Source organism: Podarcis cretensis, assembly GCF_951804945.1.
Source record: "Podarcis cretensis genome assembly, chromosome: 11".
In the NCBI taxonomy this organism is placed as follows: domain Eukaryota; kingdom Metazoa; phylum Chordata; class Lepidosauria; order Squamata; family Lacertidae; genus Podarcis; species Podarcis cretensis.
In genome coordinates this window covers 55642793-55664660 of record NC_137180.1, presented here as the reverse complement: position 1 = coordinate 55664660, position 21868 = coordinate 55642793, and the positions used below count along the sequence as shown (strand labels likewise).

At 44.8% G+C, this 21868-nt stretch overlaps 1 protein-coding gene across 3 annotated transcripts in view; it reads right to left on the bottom strand.

Annotated features, from left to right (window-relative positions):
* Nucleotides 1-1987: 1987 nt before the first annotated feature.
* Nucleotides 1988-21868, bottom strand: part of MYO5B (myosin VB) — a 320955-nt gene continuing 301074 nt past the window's right edge. For all 3 annotated transcript variants that reach the window (XM_079994667.1, XM_079994668.1, XM_079994669.1), the window contains 9 exons: nucleotides 19100-19193; nucleotides 16076-16219; nucleotides 14756-14907; nucleotides 13111-13200; nucleotides 11443-11593; nucleotides 9705-9990; nucleotides 8580-8754; nucleotides 7603-7683; nucleotides 1988-6492 (listed from right to left, as the gene is read on the bottom strand). In XM_079994667.1, coding sequence (XP_079850793.1) covers nucleotides 6340-6492; nucleotides 7603-7683; nucleotides 8580-8754; nucleotides 9705-9990; nucleotides 11443-11593; nucleotides 13111-13200; nucleotides 14756-14907; nucleotides 16076-16219; nucleotides 19100-19193 — 1326 coding nt within the window. In that variant the 3' untranslated portion in view covers nucleotides 1988-6339. The remainder of the gene's footprint in view (nucleotides 6493-7602; nucleotides 7684-8579; nucleotides 8755-9704; nucleotides 9991-11442; nucleotides 11594-13110; nucleotides 13201-14755; nucleotides 14908-16075; nucleotides 16220-19099; nucleotides 19194-21868) is intronic.

Below are 21868 nucleotides of genomic sequence, written 5' to 3'. Positions count from 1 at the left end.
GCATAAACAGGCTTGTAAAATATATTTTGATTGGCACAGTTATAGGATTATTGTAGCTGGCTATCCATAATCCCAAGTCGTTCTGACCACTAAAATTACAGTCCTATTACAGTTTAGCAGTCTGACAATAAAAAACAAGTCCATGTTGTTGATGTAGTGCTGACATGAGGAGGAAATATGGCTTTGTGTTAATACACCTTTACAAACGCTTGCAGCAGCCTGGTAAGCCACTGCAAATTCTTGCATACTTTATTTCTATAACATCTTAAAAGGGACAATAGCAACGTAATGCTTCTGTTCTCTTAATCCTGTTTCAGGAGTTTAGGAGCAGGCTGTGTGAATGTGCTCCTCTCCTCAATGTGAATTTCCACCGGCCTTAACTTTTGTTTTAGTGTCACCACTGGTGTCAGTCAAGGTTCCTTTAGCTGCAACTAGCAGTGGTACTGATGTAATAGAAAAATGTGATTAACAGGTGGTGGGGAAGAGGGAACACAATAACCCATGGCCTGCTACCAGTGTCTTAATCCTGGTACACACATAATATTGCAGCATGGTTTTAAATAGGCATGATCGTGTAGTCAAATAGCTGATTTCACTGGCAGTTGTTGATTTTCATAGGGTATGGGTCTGACCAGTCTCCCCTCAATAAATAAAGTTATGGTGTTGGGCCACCCTAATGCCCAGCTCTGACAATTAGTTTCAAGCCAATTTCCTTTGGGGGTTTAGATTCAATGCAAACTGTCCATGTTCATTGAACATGTATATGATGAAGTTGTGCAGACACCCTGTTGTGAACCCCTGTTTATTGCATTATAGTACAGTAATTTGAAGCCTTGAGCAGAGGAGGCTAACCTGTGGCTCTCCAGCTATTTTTGGGCTACCACTCCCAGCGTCGCTGACCATTTGGCATGCTGGTTGGGGCTGACGGGAATTGGAGTGCCTCAGGTTAGTCACCCTTGTCCTAAAGAAGTGACAAAAATAAAGCCAGCACAGATCAAAAACAAGTCTGCACCCGCCCAAGCAGTATGGGAATCAGCCCCAAGATGTTCAGTGACTTTATAGAATTTCTGCCAAGTCTAGGAAATTGAAATTCTCCCTTCTCTCTTTGGAAGTCTGCTGCTGAAGGAAGAGGATAGACAAAGAGAGATGTCTACCTTCTAGCTGGTAGTGGCTGCAGATTTCTTCCAGCCTCAGTTGATATGTTCCTGCTGCTGCATAGAAAATCTTTGTAACACCCCTTTCTCAACCCGCGATCTCATTGCTGGAAGGAAGGGAGTAACAAAAGTGTGTTGGGTTGTTGTTTTTTGCTAGCTATGGCACCATTCATGGAATAGCGATCAATGACTGCTGCTTCAGCACATGATCATCAGCTAATTGCTACAGTAAGAATTTCACACATGAATTCGTCTCTGGGAGCAGTTCCAATAGTTATAAAAAGATCCATTGCCCAAATTTAACTGACACATAATTATGAATTACTGACTCGGAAAAAATCTTTAAGTTGCTCACTGGTGACATGTTCTTCCCATACTAGCTGGACTAAGTATGGAGAAGTTACGTGCTGGGCTATTCATTGCTAGGGGATCTTCAACATTGCTAATTTGATTGCTATCCCCATTCAATTGCCCTTTATTATGAGGAATGTAATACAGTGGTGCCCCGCAAGACGAATGCCTTGCAAGACGAAAAACCCGCTAGACGAAAGGGTTTTCCGTTTTTCGAGGCGCTTCGCAAGACGAAGTTCCCTATGGGCTTGCTTCACAAGACGAAAACGTCTTGCGAGTCTTCCCCCTCCCCCCCTTTTTCTAAGCCGCTAATAGCCGCTAAGCCGCTAATAGCGCTAATCCGCTAAGCCGCTAATAGGGATGCTTCGCAAGACGAAAAAACCGCGCGGAACGGATTATTTTCGTCTTGCGAGGCACCACTGTATATGCTGCATTCTCTTCCCCACCTTCTCAATTTGTGGGTCTGAATGCATTTTAAAAATTTATTTTGCTGTTAATATGTGTGCTGATTAATTATGAATGTGTGTTCCTACAAAGCAGGGTTTTCCATGTTAGCAAAAGGGGGTGCGTGTGAGCAAGCATCAATGTCTGCACATCCACACTTTTGGACACATTTCCCTTTAAAAAGTCATGTATGGGGTGGAAGCTTAGAAAACTGCTTGGGGAAAGGCCATTAAACCCAGTTTGGATTCTGTGCAATTGCTAGACTGCATCTATTGTTTACAGTGAATACTGAACTTGCTTCATGGACTTTTGAACATGTCTACTTCAAAATTTCCAGTGTCAACTGTCTACTTACAACTCCAAAGGCAATTTTTGGTGACATTTAAAGGTTTCCCCAGAATTATTAACACTCAGTCTTGAAAAAATAGTGATTGAGAATAATGGTGAAAAGGCACACAGTGGGAAAGTACTCTATCAGAAATATTTTAAAATGATGAAATAAATGACACCAACCACCTTTTTGAACTGTGCTAAAGAGTTTTAAATGACATTTAAATGGCTGATGAGGAAGAGAGAGAAGGCATGTTTGTGCAGGGCAATACCAGTGAATTGGCTTTTTAAAAAGTAAGTCCCAAGATATCTTAAAAACAGATAACATAAAAATTACATACATCAAATATATTTAACATGAGATCCTTCTGAAAATCTTTTGCAGTTAAATATTACAGTTATTTACTCAGTTCATATCTCTTTCTATACTAACAGTTAGATTTTTAAAATATACACAGATATAATACATAATATAAATAAATTCTCCTTGCAGTGCTGTAGTGAAATACCATTATCCTCAGGAAGAACATTAGCCACATTTTATAAATACGTTTTCTAGGGTCGCTGTGAAAGTGGGTTCTGCAGCTCCCTTTCAGTTAGCCTACCTGGTTAGAATTGTGGTTAGCAATGCATGGTGATTCAGTTGCAGCTGGAACACTTTAAAAAAATTGCACAACTGGATACACAGAAACAGGTGCAACTAGAGAAACTGTGTGAACACATACTTTCTGCTTAGTCTAGAGTGCAGGACAAGACTAAATTCTGCATTGCACTGGAGAAATCAGGAGCAGTCACCCAGTTCACCTCCCCCCGATGTTTAAGGGGGCAAATGCTCTCGTTCATCACAACTGGCAGAGTGCCCCAACCTCAGGCTGATTGTATGGGAAATGGAAGATTTGATCCTGGGAAGAGAACATAATGCAGAAAGAAAATTACCTGGCTGCTGCAGTACCGACTGTGGCTTGGATGCTGCTATTCTTGCTTTTATGTCATTTAATTGACCATTACTGTGCACTGGCTAAAGAAAAAAAGAAGTGCCTGGAATTTATTATTTTAAAAAGAAACTTCAAAGGAAATCTCTTCAATCATGCTGGAAAGAGACAGTTGTGGTATAAAGAAAGTTGTTTGCCAAGGTCAAGGAGAAGAATGGCTTTGTTCAGTGAAGGCAACATACTTTACTGTGCTTCCTTATTCTATCAAGCTTCAAACCCACAAAGCTGGCATGCCTAAGCACAAGGGGTCAGTCATGGCAACTGCTGGGGAAAGGCTCTGTCCAGCATTGGTTTGCCACATGCAGGAAGTCACAAGAGAAAGAGGCAAAGTTTGCCATGAGAACTGGCACTTTCTATGCCCAAGTAGGGTGTGAATGAGGAACAATGCGGGGGGGGGGGTGTCAGGGGAGGATTCCCTTGACTGGAGCATTATTGCGTAATTTCACCACCATGAGACTGGCTGAAACCTAACTGGGCACCTTTGGCAGGGGCAAAAAAACTACCAAACAGAAGCTCAAGGCACTGTAGAACTGAAGCAAATTCAGCTGAAGGACTAATGTCTCAAGTGCATGCTGAAGCAATCGTTACTTGCCATAGTTACTGGTTTATGAATTAGGAATATGAAAAGTTATATTAAACCATGGTCCCCAGAATAGTTCCATTCTGTATTATAACCTCTGTTCAACTGCGATGTTAATACACTGCAGTGTTGCAGCAGCGGATTTGTAAGTGCACATTAGAAATGCTGAGTGAGAGAGACGATTTTTGTGTATCAGGTGACTGCAGGACTTTACTTGTTCCTCCCTCTCTTTGCATGTTGTTCTTCCAAGGACTCGATACTGCAAGGTGTTGAGCAACGTAGCCTGAATCAGCAGTACCTCAATATGCAGACTGCTGAACTTTTAAAAAAAGGGAGCAGTGACCCTTGAGACTCATCACCTGCTAGAAATGGGCAATTACTCCAGTTCTTTTCTGAATCAGATCAGAATGCTTAGGACCAGTCCGTTGGTGAAAACTGTATTCTGTTATAAAGGAGATACTTTGCAAGCTGGGTATTCAATTTGCAGCAGTCAAAATCTCCCTCTTAGAATTGGCTAGCTGCCTAAGTTCAAGTTGCAGGAAGCTGCTCTGCATTTCTGATGCTATCTGATAGTAGGTTGAGTGTTGCCTTTGCAAAGCTTAATAGTTTTGAAAGCAACTGAATAGGTAGGAATTGCAGGTGTACTTTAATGTCAAAACAATAGAGAGTTGAGAAAGCTATTTACTCAAAGATTAAAAACCATATTGGTGAAACAGTTTCTATTTGTTACACTGGCCACGTTCACATCCTGGCCTGGTAAGTGAGAATACGCATGCAGCCACTTCCCTCTTCCCTTTGCACAGGCAGGGAATTATGTCAGGAAGCTGCAGTTAACCATGGCTTCCTATCATGTGCAAACCTAGAAAGAATGGTGAATGTCTTTCAAACAAGCCAGGATACCAACCCATGGTTTAACATTGGCTTCCAGATCCTGGGTTGTTTGGAAACCATTAACCATAGTTTCCTGGTTTGCGTGTAATGGCAAGTCATGGTTAACAGCGGATTCCTGCTTCGTTGCCCGCTTACTTAAAAGCACTGTGTGTCAGTGCACTGAGCTTGGGCAGATTTAGTTTCTTAAGCCATGTTTTATTAGGCAATTGAGTCTCTGTTGGGGAAGTCGTGCTGTTAACGCTATTGCATATTAGTGCCATGTTAGGAAGTTAAAATAATTTCCCTACCCATTCTGGTTTGCTTCAAATTGCTGGTAACGATGCAAGCTCATCAGCGCTAATATCTCATTCTATTTCTCCCAAGAGGCCTCCTTGCCAACCAGCACTTTGCTACCCAATCACACAACTTTTTCCATGGTATGAAGCAACTGCCCTCCATAACTGACTTGAAACAAGTCACAAAGTTGGTTGAAGGCAAACCTTCCATTCAGGTTGCCCATCCAGTCCTATGGAAGCTCTGCCAGACTGTATCTTGACTTGACTTCACAATGATTCCTAACATGGCCAAGGAATCTGTCCTGCAGATTGGCGCTGCCACTAGTAACTGTAAGGACTACTCAACTATGATAACAAGGAACTGACCTTTTTGTGAAGTATTTTGGACCTCGTACCCCTATCTATCTTTTCTCACAATCACAGTAAAAGCAATGTGTTCTCATACATATTCACAGGATAAAAGAGGCATAAAGATTATGGATTGGTCCGAGTAACCTTCAGCAGTCTGCAGTGGAGCTCTAATTATAGGGCCAAACTCCTGCAGAGGTTTCTGGGTCCGTGACTTTCCTCTTTCTCAGTGTGGCACATGGACAAAATATTTATGGCCACTTAATATACTGAAGGCAGGCTGGAACTGCCTCACTGACCGCTTCTAGGTTATGGTCCGTACAAAGTTGCCTTTGATGGAGCTGGGACAACAACTGTAACCATCTTCTTGTGCCCCAGATGCAAGGAAAAAGCATTGTTCCCTCCACCAGTTAAATTTCCTTTCGGACTACTTAATTAATTCTTGGTTTGGCCTACTGCAACTTTATTTCCTGAAACAATCATTTTAGAAATGAAGGGCAGCAGCAGAAATTCAGAAATTGAAGTTCAGTATGTGCAAGCGAGCCCCATAACCATGGACGACGTTACGATGCACGGTCATGAAGGCTTCTTTCTATTATTTCAAGATAGAATTTCCAAAACCACAACCTAAGAAAATGAAAATAGTTACTCCATTTACCAATGCTGGTGCCTTAATGGCAGCAGGGAAAGAATATTTTTAGCATGGTATCAAGTGGTACAAACCCCCCACTTGTTCCAAGTATTCTTAGCAGCAAAATCTGCCTCCCCCCCCCAAAAAAAAAATCCCCTCCATACAAACCAAAAAGCATCCAACCAAAAATACAAGATTAATTTCTTATGCTATACAATTCAGCACTGATTCACTAAAGTGTATTGGTTCATCAACCATCATTTGGTCCACATCTGAAGAGATCCTTAAATTCCACTTTTGCTTTTTTGCTTCGGAAATTTGGCTGGGAGTCAATATAGTATCTTCAAACTCTGTTGAGGAATTCCAGGCCGAGAGAAGCGGGGATGTGGATAGAGTCCATGGTTAGAGAAGATGGGTTGAATGGAAATAGTACAGGGAACATGAACTTGAAGTCTAACAGTAGCTGTGGAGGTTCATTCCGCTCTTGCAAATTTGCCTACAAGAAATTGGGGGCAAGGAGATGGGGAAGAAAACACACACATCAGCAAACAGACAAAATGCAGCAGAGTTCAGGTTGGAACACCTGTACGGTTGAGACCAGCCTCATCCTCAGTTGTCTTTCTGCAGCTGGAAGAGGGGAATGAGTACTAACACTTATCTGGTTGCCATGGTAGTCAACTGAGCAGTCAAATATTGCAAATTGATTGACTGATTCCAAGATAAAAGCCAAAGGAAAGAACTGTTTGGTGAATTGTTCGTATTTACCAAAAACCTTCTGAGACCAAATCTTTTCACCAAGTGCCTAATTGTAAAACTTTTGGTCTAAATGGCCAACCATATTGTATTTTGATCCATTATTCTATACCAGGACTCTGGGTCATGGGAACCAAACCTTTGTGCCAAGAAAAGCTATTATTCAGCTATTCTTTCCCCCCAAAAGATTAGAATCACAGAAGGGAGGGTATGTGTGGCTGTGGATGCTGAAAAGCTCCAACCCCTCCAGAAAGTCACCATTCCCAAATCTGCAGCCCTCCGTGACTTGAAGGGCATTTTTTTCCAAGGTAGGAAGCCAGGAGGAAATCTGGCAATGTTTCCAATATTGCTTCTACAGGTCAAATATACATGGCAACCCTCTCACTGTTGGCCTTGTCTGTGATAGAAGCATTTTGCAACAATCAATATATATCTGCAGAACAGGAGCACAGCACATGGCTTTGCATGCATGGAAGGTACCAGGTTCATTGCTTGTGTCTCCACCTCCAAGTGTGCAAGGAGTTAAGGCCTGGAAAGATCTTGAGCTAAGACTGTGGGGAGTCATTGCTATTTGAAATAAATAGAACTGGGCTACATCAATTGCCTGACTTGGTGTAAAGGAGCCTTGTGTGCCTCTGAGTGACGCTGCACAGAAAAGGTACTAGTAGGAGGGGGAGGGAAACTGAGCATCTTGGTTTTTTTTTAAAAAAAGGCAATATAAATGCTTTTGTATCCCTGTGATCTGTTCCTGAACCAAGGCTTTAAAAGCTCTGCCATTTAGAAAACACACTTGGTTGGTTTTTCTGTGAGGCAGAGATAGAACTTCTCAATGCCTGTCTGTTGGAGCACTCACCTGAATGTTTCTTATGAAGGCTACTGTCACACGCTCTTCAAATTCATTCACAGGAGTGTAGAGATTGAGTATTTTTACAATCTGTGGACAAGAAAATAAGACGGGGGCTTAGAGGAGGAGGCATACACAGAGCAGCTGAATTGATGCAGTGCGCCCTGCATCACCCTTTATTTAAAAAAACATAACCACTTCTCTCAAGGAAAGAGGGAGAAAACTTAGGAACTAAGGGTGTAACTACAAGTTGCAAGGATAACAGGGCACCCAACCTAGGTGGGGAGGGGATGGTTAGATGCTTCCAGGTGGGAGTAGGTGCTTAACATCTGCAACAGCTGCCCAGTGATTTTTCTCCTGTAAATGCTTTCCTTTGGCTGAGGGGGTAATAACCTCAGAGAGGACTTGGGGAGATCCAGGGTCAAATTCTTGCTTGGCCTTCAAGCTCACCAGTAAGGTAAAGGTAAAGGGACCCCTGACCATGAGGTCCACTCGTGACCGACTCTGGGGTTGCGGCACTCATCTCGCTTATTGGCCGAGGGAGCCGGCGTACAGCTTCAGGGTCATGTGGCCAGCATGACTAAGCCACTTCTGGTGAACCAGAGCAGTGCACAGAAACGCTGTTTACCTACCCACCGGAGCGTTACCTATTTATCTACTTGCACTTTGACGTGCTTTCAAACTGCTAGGTTGGCAGGAGCAGGGACCGAACAACGGGAGCTCACCCTGTCGCGGGGATTCGAACCGCTGACCTTCTGATCGGCAAGTCCTAGGCTCTGTGGTTTAACCCACAGTGCCACCCGCGTCCCTAATCTATTTAACCTCTCTCAGCTTGACCTATCTCACAAGGATGTTGTGAGCTTAAAAACGGTGTGTGTGGGTTTTATTGGGACAGCAAAACAATCTTGTGTTTGGCTTTGTCAAGTCTTTTGTTAAGACTTTGACCTCATAAACAAGTAAATCAATGGATCCCTTCACCTCCTTACCTGCTGTGTGGTGAGGGCTGTGCATAAGGAACATATTGCCTCCGCATCTTCTGAGGTCTTCTTCTTGAGCTGCAGGAGCTGTGCTGCCTGGATCAGAGGCTCCATGGTCTTGGCAGCCCCGCTCTGCTGTAGATTCTTTCCTCGCAACCATTCCTCCAGCTGGCTGATGTTAAACCTGGACCGACACAAGAAGGCCATAATTATAATAATAATAATAGGAGGAGGAAGGGGAAATATTTCAAACATGGCAGGTTGCCTCTGAAAGTTGCTGAGAAGATTTGAGTTTCCCAAGGCAAAAGAGACCCCTGGGTGTGCTCCTCTGTAGCGACTGACTCCCGAAGATGATCTACACAGCAGGAGAGATGAGCTAAAGCCGAGGCAAGCAAACTGGTATGATTGCACTACTGCACCAGGGATGGCACACACAATGCTCCCACCTTTTCTTGGGGAGGCAGTGCGTACTACGTCCCTTCTTCCTCCTGAAAAACTGGTATCTACGGGACCGCCTCTCCTCGTATGCCCTGCAGAGGACCTTAAGATCCATGAATAACCATAGTTTAGAGGTTCTGGGCCCTAAGGAAGTCAGACTATCCTCCACCAGAGCCAGGGCCTTTTCAGTGATGGCTCCGACCTGGTGGAATGCTCTGTCCCATGAGACTAGGGCCCTTCAGGATTTAACCTCCTTCCGTCGGGCCTCCTATTCCGCCTGGCTTTTAATTTGAATTCAGCTTGATCTTTTATTTCCCTTCCCTTCCCTCCCCCTCCCCTTTTATTAAGATCACCCGCTCTGAGACCCCACAGCTAATTCTCCCCGGCCTCCTCACTGGCCCAAGTAGGACCAATTCAGCCAGCTAGCCCTGGGGATTATCTAATGCTTATTTCCCCCTAAACTGATTTTTGAATTTTAGTGTTATTCATGTTTTTATACTGTATTTTATGTTGCTTTTATAATTAAGTGTTTTAAATTTATTGTTAGCTGCTCTGAGCCCGGTTTTTGAACTAGGAAGGGTGGGGTATAAATAAAAAATTATTATTATTATTACTGGGAGAAGCAAAATGGTGGCATTGGGAGACGTGCAGCCTTTGGGAAGGGTGACTAAGCATGAGCTTTGGCCTGAAGCCCACCTGAGTTGCATGCCTGTGCTCCACGAGCAGACATCCTTCCTCAGCAGCAGATTGTTCAGGGCTACCGCATTGATCATGTAGAAGAGCTGCTTCACAGCCTGTTGGATGATCTCTGGGTCGAGGCCCTGGTCGTACATGACGCTGTGGAACGTGTTCAGCTGGCGGATGATGGCCTCCAAGGTGTAGAAGTTGTCGCTGTCCCCCATGCTGGAGGTCCGCTTGCGGTAGCCCATTGGCTTCACGCCCGACAGACCCTGGATGCTCTCGTTTTCTAACACCGCCGTCACTGGGAAGGAAAGAAATTACCGTATTTGTCACCCCATAAGACGCACCAGACCATAAGACGCACCTAGTTTTTGGAGGAGGAAAACAAGAAAAAAAGTATTCTGGATCCCAGAAGCCAGAACAGCAAGAGGGATCGCTGCGCAGTGAAAGCAGCAATCCCTCTTGCTGTTCTGGCTTCTGGGATAGCTGCGCAGCCTGCATTCGCTCCATAAGACGCACACACATTTCCCCTTACTTTTTAGGAGGGAAAAAGTGAGTCTTATAGAGCAAAAAATACGGTATTTGCAAAAAGCAAACTAGGTGTCTTGAGAAACCTGAAATGCTTGTGTTTCAGTGCCGAGTTTTCCTAAATACCTCCAACCACCTATCCAGCTGCACACGTCTGCCTGCCTCTAAATCACCACAAACCGCATCTTTAAATTGCAGGCAATTTGCATTTCAGTCCCATGAGTGGATAGTAATGGGCTGTGGTAGTTCTAGTGGCAAATGAACACAGAGCTCTGGTAGCCCAGAGGGAGCAATCAGCAGAAGGAACTTTCACCTAGCACCAAGGAAGACTTCCTTTGTCAGATTAATCTTCTCGCTCTTGGCATAGGGATGGATAATTTATGCAGCATTCCTCCTGCGTCGGTGTTGGGGAGGATTAATTACTTAATGGTTATAAAGCATGGGAAAATGGTGTGGGTAACAGGATGGGTTGGAACTCAATTAACATACTGTAAAAATTACGAACATTTCTGCACAAAGGTATCATAAATACACACTGCATGAAGTTTGAGTAACTTCCGTATTTTAAGCCCCTGCGTAACACAGGCGGAAAAGGGAGGCAAGGAAAGGTAAAATTAACATTCCTAGATGAATCTGAAATCATGTGGAACTGAGCACTGAGCAAAGGCCTCAGGACTGTATAAATGTCAGCATTTGCTCCCCCCCCCAACAAGTTTCTAGGCCTCGTGACTATGAAAATGCATAAGCCTGGTGAAATTTCAGGAATCATGGTAGGGATTCCTGTGCAATTAACGTTTAAATTCCTGTGAAGGGATTGTAGTAGGAAAACTCATAGGCACAGATAATCCCCATTGGATGCCTGCCAGGTTCTGGTTTCAGATCAGTGCTTAAAAAACCACAAGGATTTTCAGTTCTCTTGCATACATTCCTCCCTAGCAACAACTCCAAAAATAGTTTCCGTGGATGAAAACATGATGCCCAAACTGGCTGATAATGTGCACAAACCACCAAGAACTTCTTCACTGCCAACCCTACTGAAATGAGTAAGATGTGCTGTTTGGGGCGCTATGCCCACTGGGTAACTTGGTAGATGGTATTGGTCACCCCGAATATTATGGATATGGGTCTGCTTCTGTTGGATTCCATTACCCAGTTTAATTCAGGGTAATTAAATGCACTCAAATGCACCACTGGGCTGAGTTAAATATGAGCACTGGTGTTTCACCTATCATGGGCTGCAAGACGCCTTCTGCAATTTTAATGAGCTGCTGGTAGATCTGAATGGAAAGATCACTCAGGATCTGGCGGTACTCAGTGAGGTCGAAGTTCTTCAGGCAATGTTCATTCTGCTTCACAGTATTCTGGGTCATAAAACCCTAAAAAAAAGGGAGAGCAACAAAAGGGAGACATTTAGCCACGACTGGTTTGCTGACGTAAACCAAAGCAGACTCTTTCTTCCAAACACGACCCTGAGAAAGGCTTGGGCTTTTTGGCCAGATCTCGGGGTCATTGGTGCCCACTGCCCATTTGCAGGTTTGTGACAGGCAAACCGAGTTCCCGATGACGTCTAAGCAGAAACTGTGTAGATGGGAGTGTTCTGCCTTACTGCTTGATCTATGGAGCCCTTGATCTATGGCAGGAGAGGGTCTCTCTCACTGGAGAAGTTCAAGTGACTACCAGGTCTTGAGCATTTCATTAGCTGCTTGGTGCAGGTATGAATTTGATACCTGCAATGGGCAGCATGTTCTGGGATGAAGGTAAAGGTAAAGGACACCTGGAGGGGTAAGTCCAGTCAAAGGCGACTATGGGGTTGTGGCGCTCATCTCGCTTTCAGGCTGAAGGAGCCAGCATTTGTCCATGGAACAGCTTTCCGGGTCATGCGGCCAGCATGACTAAACCACTTCTGGCGCAATGGAACACCGTGATGGAAGCCAGAGCACATGGAAACACCATTTACCTTCAAAGTGCAGAGGTACCTATTTATCTACTTGCACTGGCGTGCTTTCGAACTGCTAGGTTGGCAGGAACTGGGACAGAGCAACGGGAGCTCACCCCGTCACACAGATTCGAACCACTGACTTTCTGATCGGCAAGCCCAAGAGGCTTGGTGGTTTAGACCACAGCGCCACCCGCTCCTGTACATTGTGTTCTGGAATGAGGAGAGATACCAGGATCCTCCTGCTGGGCAGGATGCATGATGCACAGCACACACACTGGCATATTTTCATGTTGATATACTTAAATGAAAATAGGCAAATAGGGAAAAAGCATTTTGGCTAAGTCCACCCACCCATCCTGCTTTTGGAAACGATCTAAGGGCATTTTTGTTGTTATTCTAGATCTACTGAAGTCAAACTCAAGGGAATAAGCAGCTGTAGCTTCCAGGGCTGATCCATAGGAGGGTGAAAAACTTTATGCTAATAGGGGACAGATTCTACGAGTGTGGAACCTTGTGTAGCAAAATGGCACTGTCCCTAAATAGAGGTATCAACAGACTTGGAGGAAATCCAAATTTGCACAATCTTTAGATAAACCCCTAAAGGAGAGGAAACCCCAAAAACAAAACAAAACCACACATAGTCAACAAAGACTGAGCATGCTCAGTGAGAACAGAATACGTCCACAGGTGGAGCAAGAGAACAGAAAATCAGGGTGGTGGGTGAGAAAAGATGTAATATCCTGTACTCGAACACTGCACATTTTTCTTGCAAATCCCATTTGTTCTGATTTAAGATACTGCAAAGATATTGAAAACAATTCAGCATTAGCCTTCAACGGCAAGTTCCCATTGAATTGAATGGGAGCAGCAGTGCTTATTTCAGTAGAGAAGTTACAGATGACAGACTGTGTGCACATCCATCATGGCGACATTTCCCACAACCACTTATCTCACCGTATCCCCACTGTATTGCTTCAGGCAATGTAGAAGGCGGCAGGTGTTAGCCAGCCAAAATGACGTCATCTCAAAGTCGTCGTGATGTTTCTGCGAAGAACCAAAAACAAATATGATGAAAACCCTATTTGAAACCTCTGCTTTTATGGGTTAAAAAGGTAAAGGTACCCCTGCCCGTACGGGCCAGTCTTGACAGACTCTAGGGTTGTGCGCCCATCTCACTCAAGAGGCCGGGGGCCAGTGCTGTCCGGAGACACTTCCGGGTCACGTGGCCAGCGTGACATCGCTGCTCTGGCGAGCCAGAGCCGCACACGGAAACACCGTTTACCTTCCCGCTAGTAAGCGGTCCCTATTTATCTACTTGCACCCGGGGGTGCTTTCGAACTGCTAGGTTGGCAGGCGCTGGGACCGAGCAGCGGGAGCGCACCCCGCCGCGGGGATTCGAACCGCTGACCTTTCGATCGGCAAGCCCTAGGCGCTGAGGCTTTTATGGGTTAGTTTTGCTTAAAACCCCCTGATTAATTCCTGGAGTCACAATATCCTTCTAGTCACATGTCCATTATAGGCAGGTGATCTAGATATCTGCAGCAGGAATGCTTAATTCTGCTATTTCCAAACATGCTTGCATCGAACCATTAGGGAGGTAGTGATGCTGTAGCAGGAGAAGCACTAAGAATGGGGCAGACAAATAGCCACCCCTTGAGCCCATGAGACTTCTTCATTACCTCCTTGAAAGAAATCTGGTTCAATCAGTTACATCTTGCTTGCAACAAAGCCTGGCACTTTCCCTTCATGGGTATCTCTCATGCAGACTTTTGGTTGCTCAGTCTGCAGCATAAATTCTCTGGTACCAGGATTGGTTCCAAGCTTAAGGTGGGTGCTGGGGAAAGTGCCCTTTGGCAGACGCTATCCGACTTATCTGGCAGTGGTTCCTAGCTGAAGGCAGCTAGGGGGCTCCTAGCTGTACTTTCCCCAGGGAGTCGGATGATAGAATCACAGCAGAGCAGGAAATTAACATGGCTGCTCACGGACTCAGCTGCCTGGCATGGGTGGGACAAGGCGGACTTCAATGCTTTTATGTCCTGCTAGGATGCTGGGGCCTTGGCAGATGCTGACACCAGGCCTGGTGGGAAGAGTAAGGTCTAGAAATTGTGAGCTCTGAAGCAAAGGCCATGAGAAAGAGAACGAATGTGAAGTTCTTGACACATCTACTGATGCTCTTGCAAATGCCTAAGAGCAGGCTTCCTCAACTTTGGCCCTCCAGATGTTTTTGGCCTACAACTCCCATGATCCCTAGCTAGCAGGACCAGTGGTCAGGGATGATGGGAATTGTAGTCTCAAAACATCTGGAGGGCCAGGTTGAGGAAGCCTGCCTAAGAGGCTCTCTGGGTAAACCTTATGGCTTTAAAGGCTCCAGTGTTTATGGAGAAAGTTTCTTGAGTTCTGGATGGAGGGGCAGGCATATTCTTACCCTAGAAACTTCTACTGCCAACCATCCAGTTGTATGTTTAACCTTGTCACACTTCTTGCTAATAATATCAGAACAAAGCCAAACAAACAAACAAACAAACAATAAAACCCCAGGCAATTTGTTCCCATTAGAAAAACCCTGAAGTTAGGTGTTAGGGTTTTGCTTTGTTTTTACCTTTAATACTTTTTTAATGCCATTGATGGTAGAGGTAAGCAAGGAGTGCACTTTATGGTCATCGTTACTATAATCTGCATGCCTGATACACATGTAAAGGATGTAGGCAGGAAGACAGGGCACCGTGGCAGAGACCATCTGGGGCTTCAGATCTATGAGCAGGAGAGAAAACCTTTCAGACTACCTGACTTCTTAACAGCATAGTTATATATTATGCACACCATCTGAATGATGACCAAATCACAGAATTACTTAATTATCAGATTCCTCCCCTATAATATAAAATTTATACAAAAAACACTCCCTCCCTCTCTCTTTTTTTAAAAAAACCCAGTTATGCATGCATTAGCTAAATGAAGTATATCACATCGTGAAGAAATGGGCCCACATTAATACAGTTAAGTGGGCATTGCAGAAAAAAAAAACCTCAGTGTGTAAGAGGGATTTAAATCTGACAATTTAAATACTTTATATCTGATGATTAAAATACTTTACAAGCTATTTTAAATCCTTTTAAAAACCAGAATGATAGCTGATTTCTACACGGGGTTTCCAGTAGATCCTGATCATTTTTGCACCTGCTTAGGTCTGGCAATTCTGCAGCATCAGACACTCAGTCTTGCTTCCCAGGGAACGCCGTATAATTTTCTTGCTGTCAAATTTTTGTGCTTCTGCTGTGAAACCCTGGCATGTTGCAGAGTATTCTGGGAAGTGTTAAGTGTTCTCAGGTGCACACTATAGAATAGCCAAGTCTTCTGGATCAGGTTAAAGATTTATCCAGTCCATCATCCTGGCCAACAAGACGCTTCCAGGAAGCTCGGAAGGCAGTCCTCCTTTCCTGTAATGCTGAGATATTCCATCCAGGCTCTACAGCTAACAGCCATGGACAGACCTATCTGTAGTGGATTGATCACACCCTTTTTGATGGCCCTTGGATAGTGAACTCCACAAATTAATTGTGCGCTGTGTGAAGAAGTACTTTACACGGTCGGACTTCCTGGGACCACCACACAAAACAGAAAGTGCACCTTAGTGCTTGAATTACCGGGTGGAAAAGAGTCTCTCCCCCCCCCCCCTTTTTCCTTCAGCAACAGCCTACTTCAATAAACTTGGTCCCATGGCTTGGCTGGAAATGGGGTTCACCCCTACTACACCTGTTTCTATTGTTTCAGTTCAAATGTCCTTTCCCTGCAGCTGCCCATTACAGGGCAACTTCAGTAGATGCTGACGGCCATCTTTCAGGGAAGTGTGCTTGCTGTTACTCGCCTTCCTACTGGGGAATCTCTGAGGTTTAATAACAAGCAAAGCCAATAGCATTACCTGTAATGAGATTTTTCACAAGTAGCGGCTCATCTTCTTTGCAATACTCCAGCATTCCTTGGAAATCTTTCTCCTTCCTTTGGACAGTGACCTGTCTGTTGAGTTCATGCCGCCGCTTTTCCGTCTGTTCGACAACTTGATCAGCTGCAAAGAGAAAACAGATGAGCTGACGCTGAATCAAAGTAAACTGCTAAATGATCAATGCTGCGCAGATACCTTACAGGCAGGCTTAAAACAGCAGCCTTGAAAAGCAGCTAGCGTCGTTTGGTTTGGTTTGGTCCATTTCAAGCCAGCGGTCTCTGAGAGAGGACTGCTGCAGGGAGATTTCTTACCTGTGATTAGAAGATCAGGAGTGGGCCACAGAATTGCACACTTCCTTCTCACCTCCCTTGGCATGAATTCCACTGCCCACTTTAACTGGGGCTCAGTGTTGGAAAGGCACCAAAGCTAACTGAACTTGGACAGATGTCTGTGCTTAAAGGTAAAGGGACCCCTGAGCATTAGGTCCAGTCGTGACCGACTCTGGGGTTGTGGCGCTCATCTCGCTTTATTGGCCAAGGGAGCCGGCGTTTGTCCGCAGACAGCTTCCGGGTCATGTGGCCAGCATGACTAAGCCACTTCTGGTGAACCAGATCAGTGCACGGAAACGCTGTTTACCTTCCTTCCGGAGTGGTACCTATTTATCTTCTTGCACTTTGACGTGCTTTCGAACTGCTAGGTTGGCAGGAGCAGGGACCGAGCAACGGGAGCTCACCCCGTCGCGGGGATTCGAACAGCCGACCTTCTGAACGGCAAGTCCTAGGCTCTGTGGTTTAACCCACAGCGCCACCCGCGTCCCATGTCTGTGCTTAAGTTCTCACAAAAAGCCGATAAAGTGAGGCTGTGTCTGTGTCATCTCTCATCAGACTATGGGTGGGGCACATGGCTCCAATGATTTAATGTCTCTCCATATGAAAGCCTTACTTGCACACAGAAGGCTAGCGCATGCCTCATCTCCCTTGTTTTCTATGCCCAGGTAAGTATTTTAATATGCAGAAGCATTCAATGAGATGAGCCTTCTTCTAAGGTCTGGTATAGCTTCAGCCCAGGCTTACTTTCCCCAATCTACTGTGTGTGAGAAAGAATCACAAGCTTTACAGGTGCCAAGAGTTGCATGCCCTGTCGTCGTTATATCCTCTCCTTTCTTGTCCATTCCTTCCCTACCTACATGAACAAAATAAACCTCTCCAGGGACTTTCGTAATCACACTTATGCAGGAGCAAGCAGCTCTGAACCAAGTGGGAATTGCTTCTAAGTATACGCACCTGCTGATAAAAATGGATCTTGTGATCACTCATAATCACAAAAAGTTGCATCACCATCAAGTCCATCAATGGACCGAGAAGCTCACTGCTAATTTGCAGGTAACTGCCAATGGCTACAGATCCCAGACACTTATTTATTTGGATGCTATCATGTATTTATTTTTTTAAATCTGATTTACTGTTACAAATATATCCCATTTTTTCTCCAAGGAGCTCAAGGCAGTGCGCATGGTTCCCCCCCCCCCGCCATTTTATCCTCACAGCAATCCTGTGAGGTGGGTTAGGCTGAGAGACTATGACTTGCCCAAGGTCACCTAGCGAGTTTCACGTCTGAGCAGGGATTTGAGGCCTGGTGTCCCACGTTCCATCCCAACACTCTCTTATCACAGCGCCACACTGGTGCTCAGTGTAGTAAGATATGGCAAGCTGCCCTCTGTATTGCTTTGTTGTTGTTTTGTTCCTGTTTTTATCATGTGCATTGTGTTGCTGTACTGTGTTTTGATGTTGTGAACCATGCCAAGATCTATGGATGAAGGGCTGCATACAAATTTAATAAATAAATAACCGTTCTGTGAAATGTGAGAGAGACTATCTGGCCACAACAACTGAATCGTATGTGCAGCCCACCTTCCACTCTCAAACCTGGTCCAAAGTGCTCATCATTAAGTCCTGACTTCCTGGATTGGTCCCTAGTGGACAACTCGGCTGTAGCCATTAGACAAAACTGCTGTGTTCACAGGAAAAAGAGTAGCTCTGCTCTTTAACCGTACAGGGAGATGGTGACCGTACTGATGCTTTTTGCATGTTATTACTGTTTAAAGTGGCTTACCATAGAGGATAACCACTGTGGCACCCTGGTGAGGGGCGCAGCCGTGGTATTTATTAGGAAAATGGATATTAAGGCACAATTCAAATAATGCGGCAAGTGCCACTTTGATGCATGTAAATTACAGTGACAAGAACCATCTGCTCCAGCTGCCACGATACAGAATCCCCTATTCATTAGCCTTAATTTCATCTAATGACCAGCTTTCCAAAACCAGTCCTTCGGATCAAAGCCTGGCGTAGCTAATCGATCTGTCAAGCCACCAAGATAAAAAGAATTACAGGGCTGCACAGATGTCTTCTTTCCATGCTCCTTTCTTGCTGAGGCATTTCAACTGCTGCTGTAAATATACAGGGTTCCCTTAATAGGTGCAATTTATCCAGGAGGCACCAGGAGGTGGAGTGCTTCCTCGGTACTAAAAATACCAAAAGCCAAAGGAAGGCAGGACCGAAAAGGGCCACAGGGAGGCACCATGAGAACTGTTTTTTAAAGCAGTCCAGCTCCTGTCCCTTTTTATAGGCAAGAATTGAGCACCCCAGTCTATGAAGACTGCAGGATGTTATAATGGGGATGAGATGACTTATGGCACCTATATACCCTTGTATCCTGACAACATCTACCCTGAACTACCTACCAAATGAATAGCAACAACTTTGGCTCTTAAGGTTCCTGACCGTTCCTTCCTGCATAACTCTCCTTGGTCTTCCAATCAATATCCTGATTTACACCTTAAAATCATATCAGCTGCTGCAGCCTCATAGTTTCTGGCTTTCTGTTGGTTTAAAGATGCACAAGCCGCTCAGTTGCACCAAAGTCTCTGTTATGGGGAACGGAACACAACAGAGTTCTGTTGACTTCTCATCTACAGCAGGAACATTCTCAAACCAGACCTACCTTCATAATCTTGGACTTTCTTCATGTAAATCTTGAGCTGCTTTTTCAGCTTGCTTTCATTCTTCTTTAGTTTTTCTAGCAGCTCTTTGAGATCCTGAAAGACAGGAATGACATCTGCAATCAAGTTAAACTGCTTCACTTGGCTAACAGAGCACAAGTCTGCGTGCGCTGCTGCCAAACGCTCTGCTTCAGCCGTGCAAACACAAAACCAGCAAATGGTTCGTGACACTCCCTTTACTGATTTGCATTAAAACAGTCCCCAGCAAGGGCGTTCCCACTTTGAACAGGTAATCGGAAAACATGCTAAATGTAATAAAAGGGCCTGTCATAGCTAGAAACACCCCCCCCCCCAGTGTTGCATTTACCTCCAAGGGTTTGGCGTTTCTCTCTACCTACAGGGCGTTCCGGTTGTATGCCCTTTCCCAGGGCTTACAGCTTAAATTTATGGGAGGCATGAAAATGACTGGAAATTAGAAGCACTAACAATTCCACTAATGAGTATGCAAGGAATCCTGGTTTTACTTTGGCACACCCTGTCCATAATGCTGTTCTGTGTCCTTTCCACATTCAGATTGGCCTCATTCACAGGGGTAGGGAACCCCTGGCCAAATTTGTGGGCCTAATTTGACCTGATGCAGGTCCACACATCAGGTGTGGAGCAAGTACGAGACGTACAGCAGATAGGAACCTTGCAGAAAGCAGCACTGAAGGCTTGATGACCAATCAGGAGATGGTTCCCATTGTGCTTTTTGAGGTTTTCCTATGGGTAATTCATGGTTTGTGGTTTCCTGCTTGTCAGTTTCCCTGTTCACATGGCAGGAAATTACATGATAGGAAGGGGTGGAGCTAAAAAGCTCACTGGTTCAAGGATTTCCATATGGGGCGCTCCCTCAGTTAAAGTTTATACCACAGTCAAACTAAGCTGTGGTTTAACTGAACATACAGCCTGCTGGTAAAAGGTAAAGGGACCTCTGGCCATTAGTTCCAGTTGTGGCCGACTCTCGGGTTGCGGCGCTCATCTCGCTTTACTGGCCAAGGGAGCCGGCGTACAGCTTCCGGGTATGTGGCCAGCATGACTAAGCCGACGAAAGAGGAATGGAGGATGAAATTAACAGACTATGCAGAACTGGACAAGTTAACAGAGAAAGTTAGATATCTTCGAGACCAACAGTTCATCGAGGACTGGGGGAAATTTGTGGAATATCTGAAAAGTACATGTGAAGTACAAACAACGCTAGTGGGGTTTAAAGAAGCACTGTAAAAAATGAGGTATATTGTTAAATGCAAATGGATGATTGGAGGGGGGACTTATGGCAATAGAGAACAGAAGAAATGCGTAAGCAAGAGTTAAATATGGATGATTGTCAGAGAAGTTGAAGGAAGTCCAAAAGTATGGAATTTGTGAAAATTTGGATCAAAATTATATATTTATGTTAAAAATTAATAAAATGTATTTTTTTTTTTAAAAAGCCGCTTCTGGCGAACCACAGCAGTGCATGGAAACGCCGTTTACCTCCCCGCCAAAGCAGTACTATTTATCTACTTGCACTTTGACGTGCTTTCAAACTGCTAGGTTGGCAGGAGCAGGGAACGGGAGCTCACCCTGTCGTGGGGATTCAAACCGTCGACCCTCTGATGGGATGCAGGTGGCGCTGTGGTCTAACCCACAGAGCCTAGAACTTGCAGCCTGCTGGTGCATACTGCTAAAAAACCATTGGTGGCTTGCTCTTCCCCGCTGCTTCTAGGAAACAAGCCATGAGCTGTGGCATGAGTGTCACACCTGAACCTGGGTTTGTTTTGTCCAGAGAAAGCATGAGCAGTAAGCCCAAAACAAACCTTCCTGACCACTCACAGTTTGGTTTGGAAATAACAAGCCTGGGTTTGGACATAATGCCAAGCCAGACGATGGTTTAGCTCCCAGAAATAGGACCAGGGGAAAAGCAAAACACCTCCAGTTTTAGCAATGTGCATCAGTGCACACTGCACATTCGCCTTGAAGCCACAGCTCAACTATGGTCTAAAAGCAGTGTGTGAACAAGGTCACAATCTTCATGGGGTAAATTGCTGGTGCATGCCCATGAATAAAAACTGCTAGGGAGAGCCAGTGTGGTATTTTGGACAGTTGGACCAGAGGAAACAGGCTTCAAATCCCTGCTCAGACACCACGTTCACTGGATGGTCTTGGAGACAAATCACATGCTCTCAGCCCAAACTACCTCACGGGGCTTATAGTGAGGATTAAATGGGAGAAGCCCGATTTCTAAGCTGAACTGAGTATCTAGAATGAAGGACGAGGCACACAGATACAACAAATAAAATCAGCAGAAAGGTCTAAGGAATTTGATGCCTCCTTCAGCCAGAAAGAAGTTGTCTAACATTTTTTTTTTTTTTAAAGAGACCCTAAACACACCAGCAGCTTTTTAAAGCTGTACATTGATTTCTCTTTCAGGGTCCATTTCAGTCTGCACCAGACCAATCAATCATGCGTTGTGAGCTTTTCATATAATAGTAAAGTGAGTAATTTGTCAAGTTGTTCAGGGTGAGGCTGAATTATTTTAAGGAGCCAGTTATCGTGTGCTCTCTTTCCTTGCTGCTCGACTGCCTGCCTGATCTCGCTGTAATGTTATCAAAAGCTTGATTCTGTGTAGAAGATGGAGACAGTGTGGTTCAGCAGTTAAACACACACACACACACAAAACCCCCCAGATTATACCATCAGCAGTTTGAAGCAGTAAAGCCTTCCTTGCATGTTTGGGTTGCAAGTAGAGG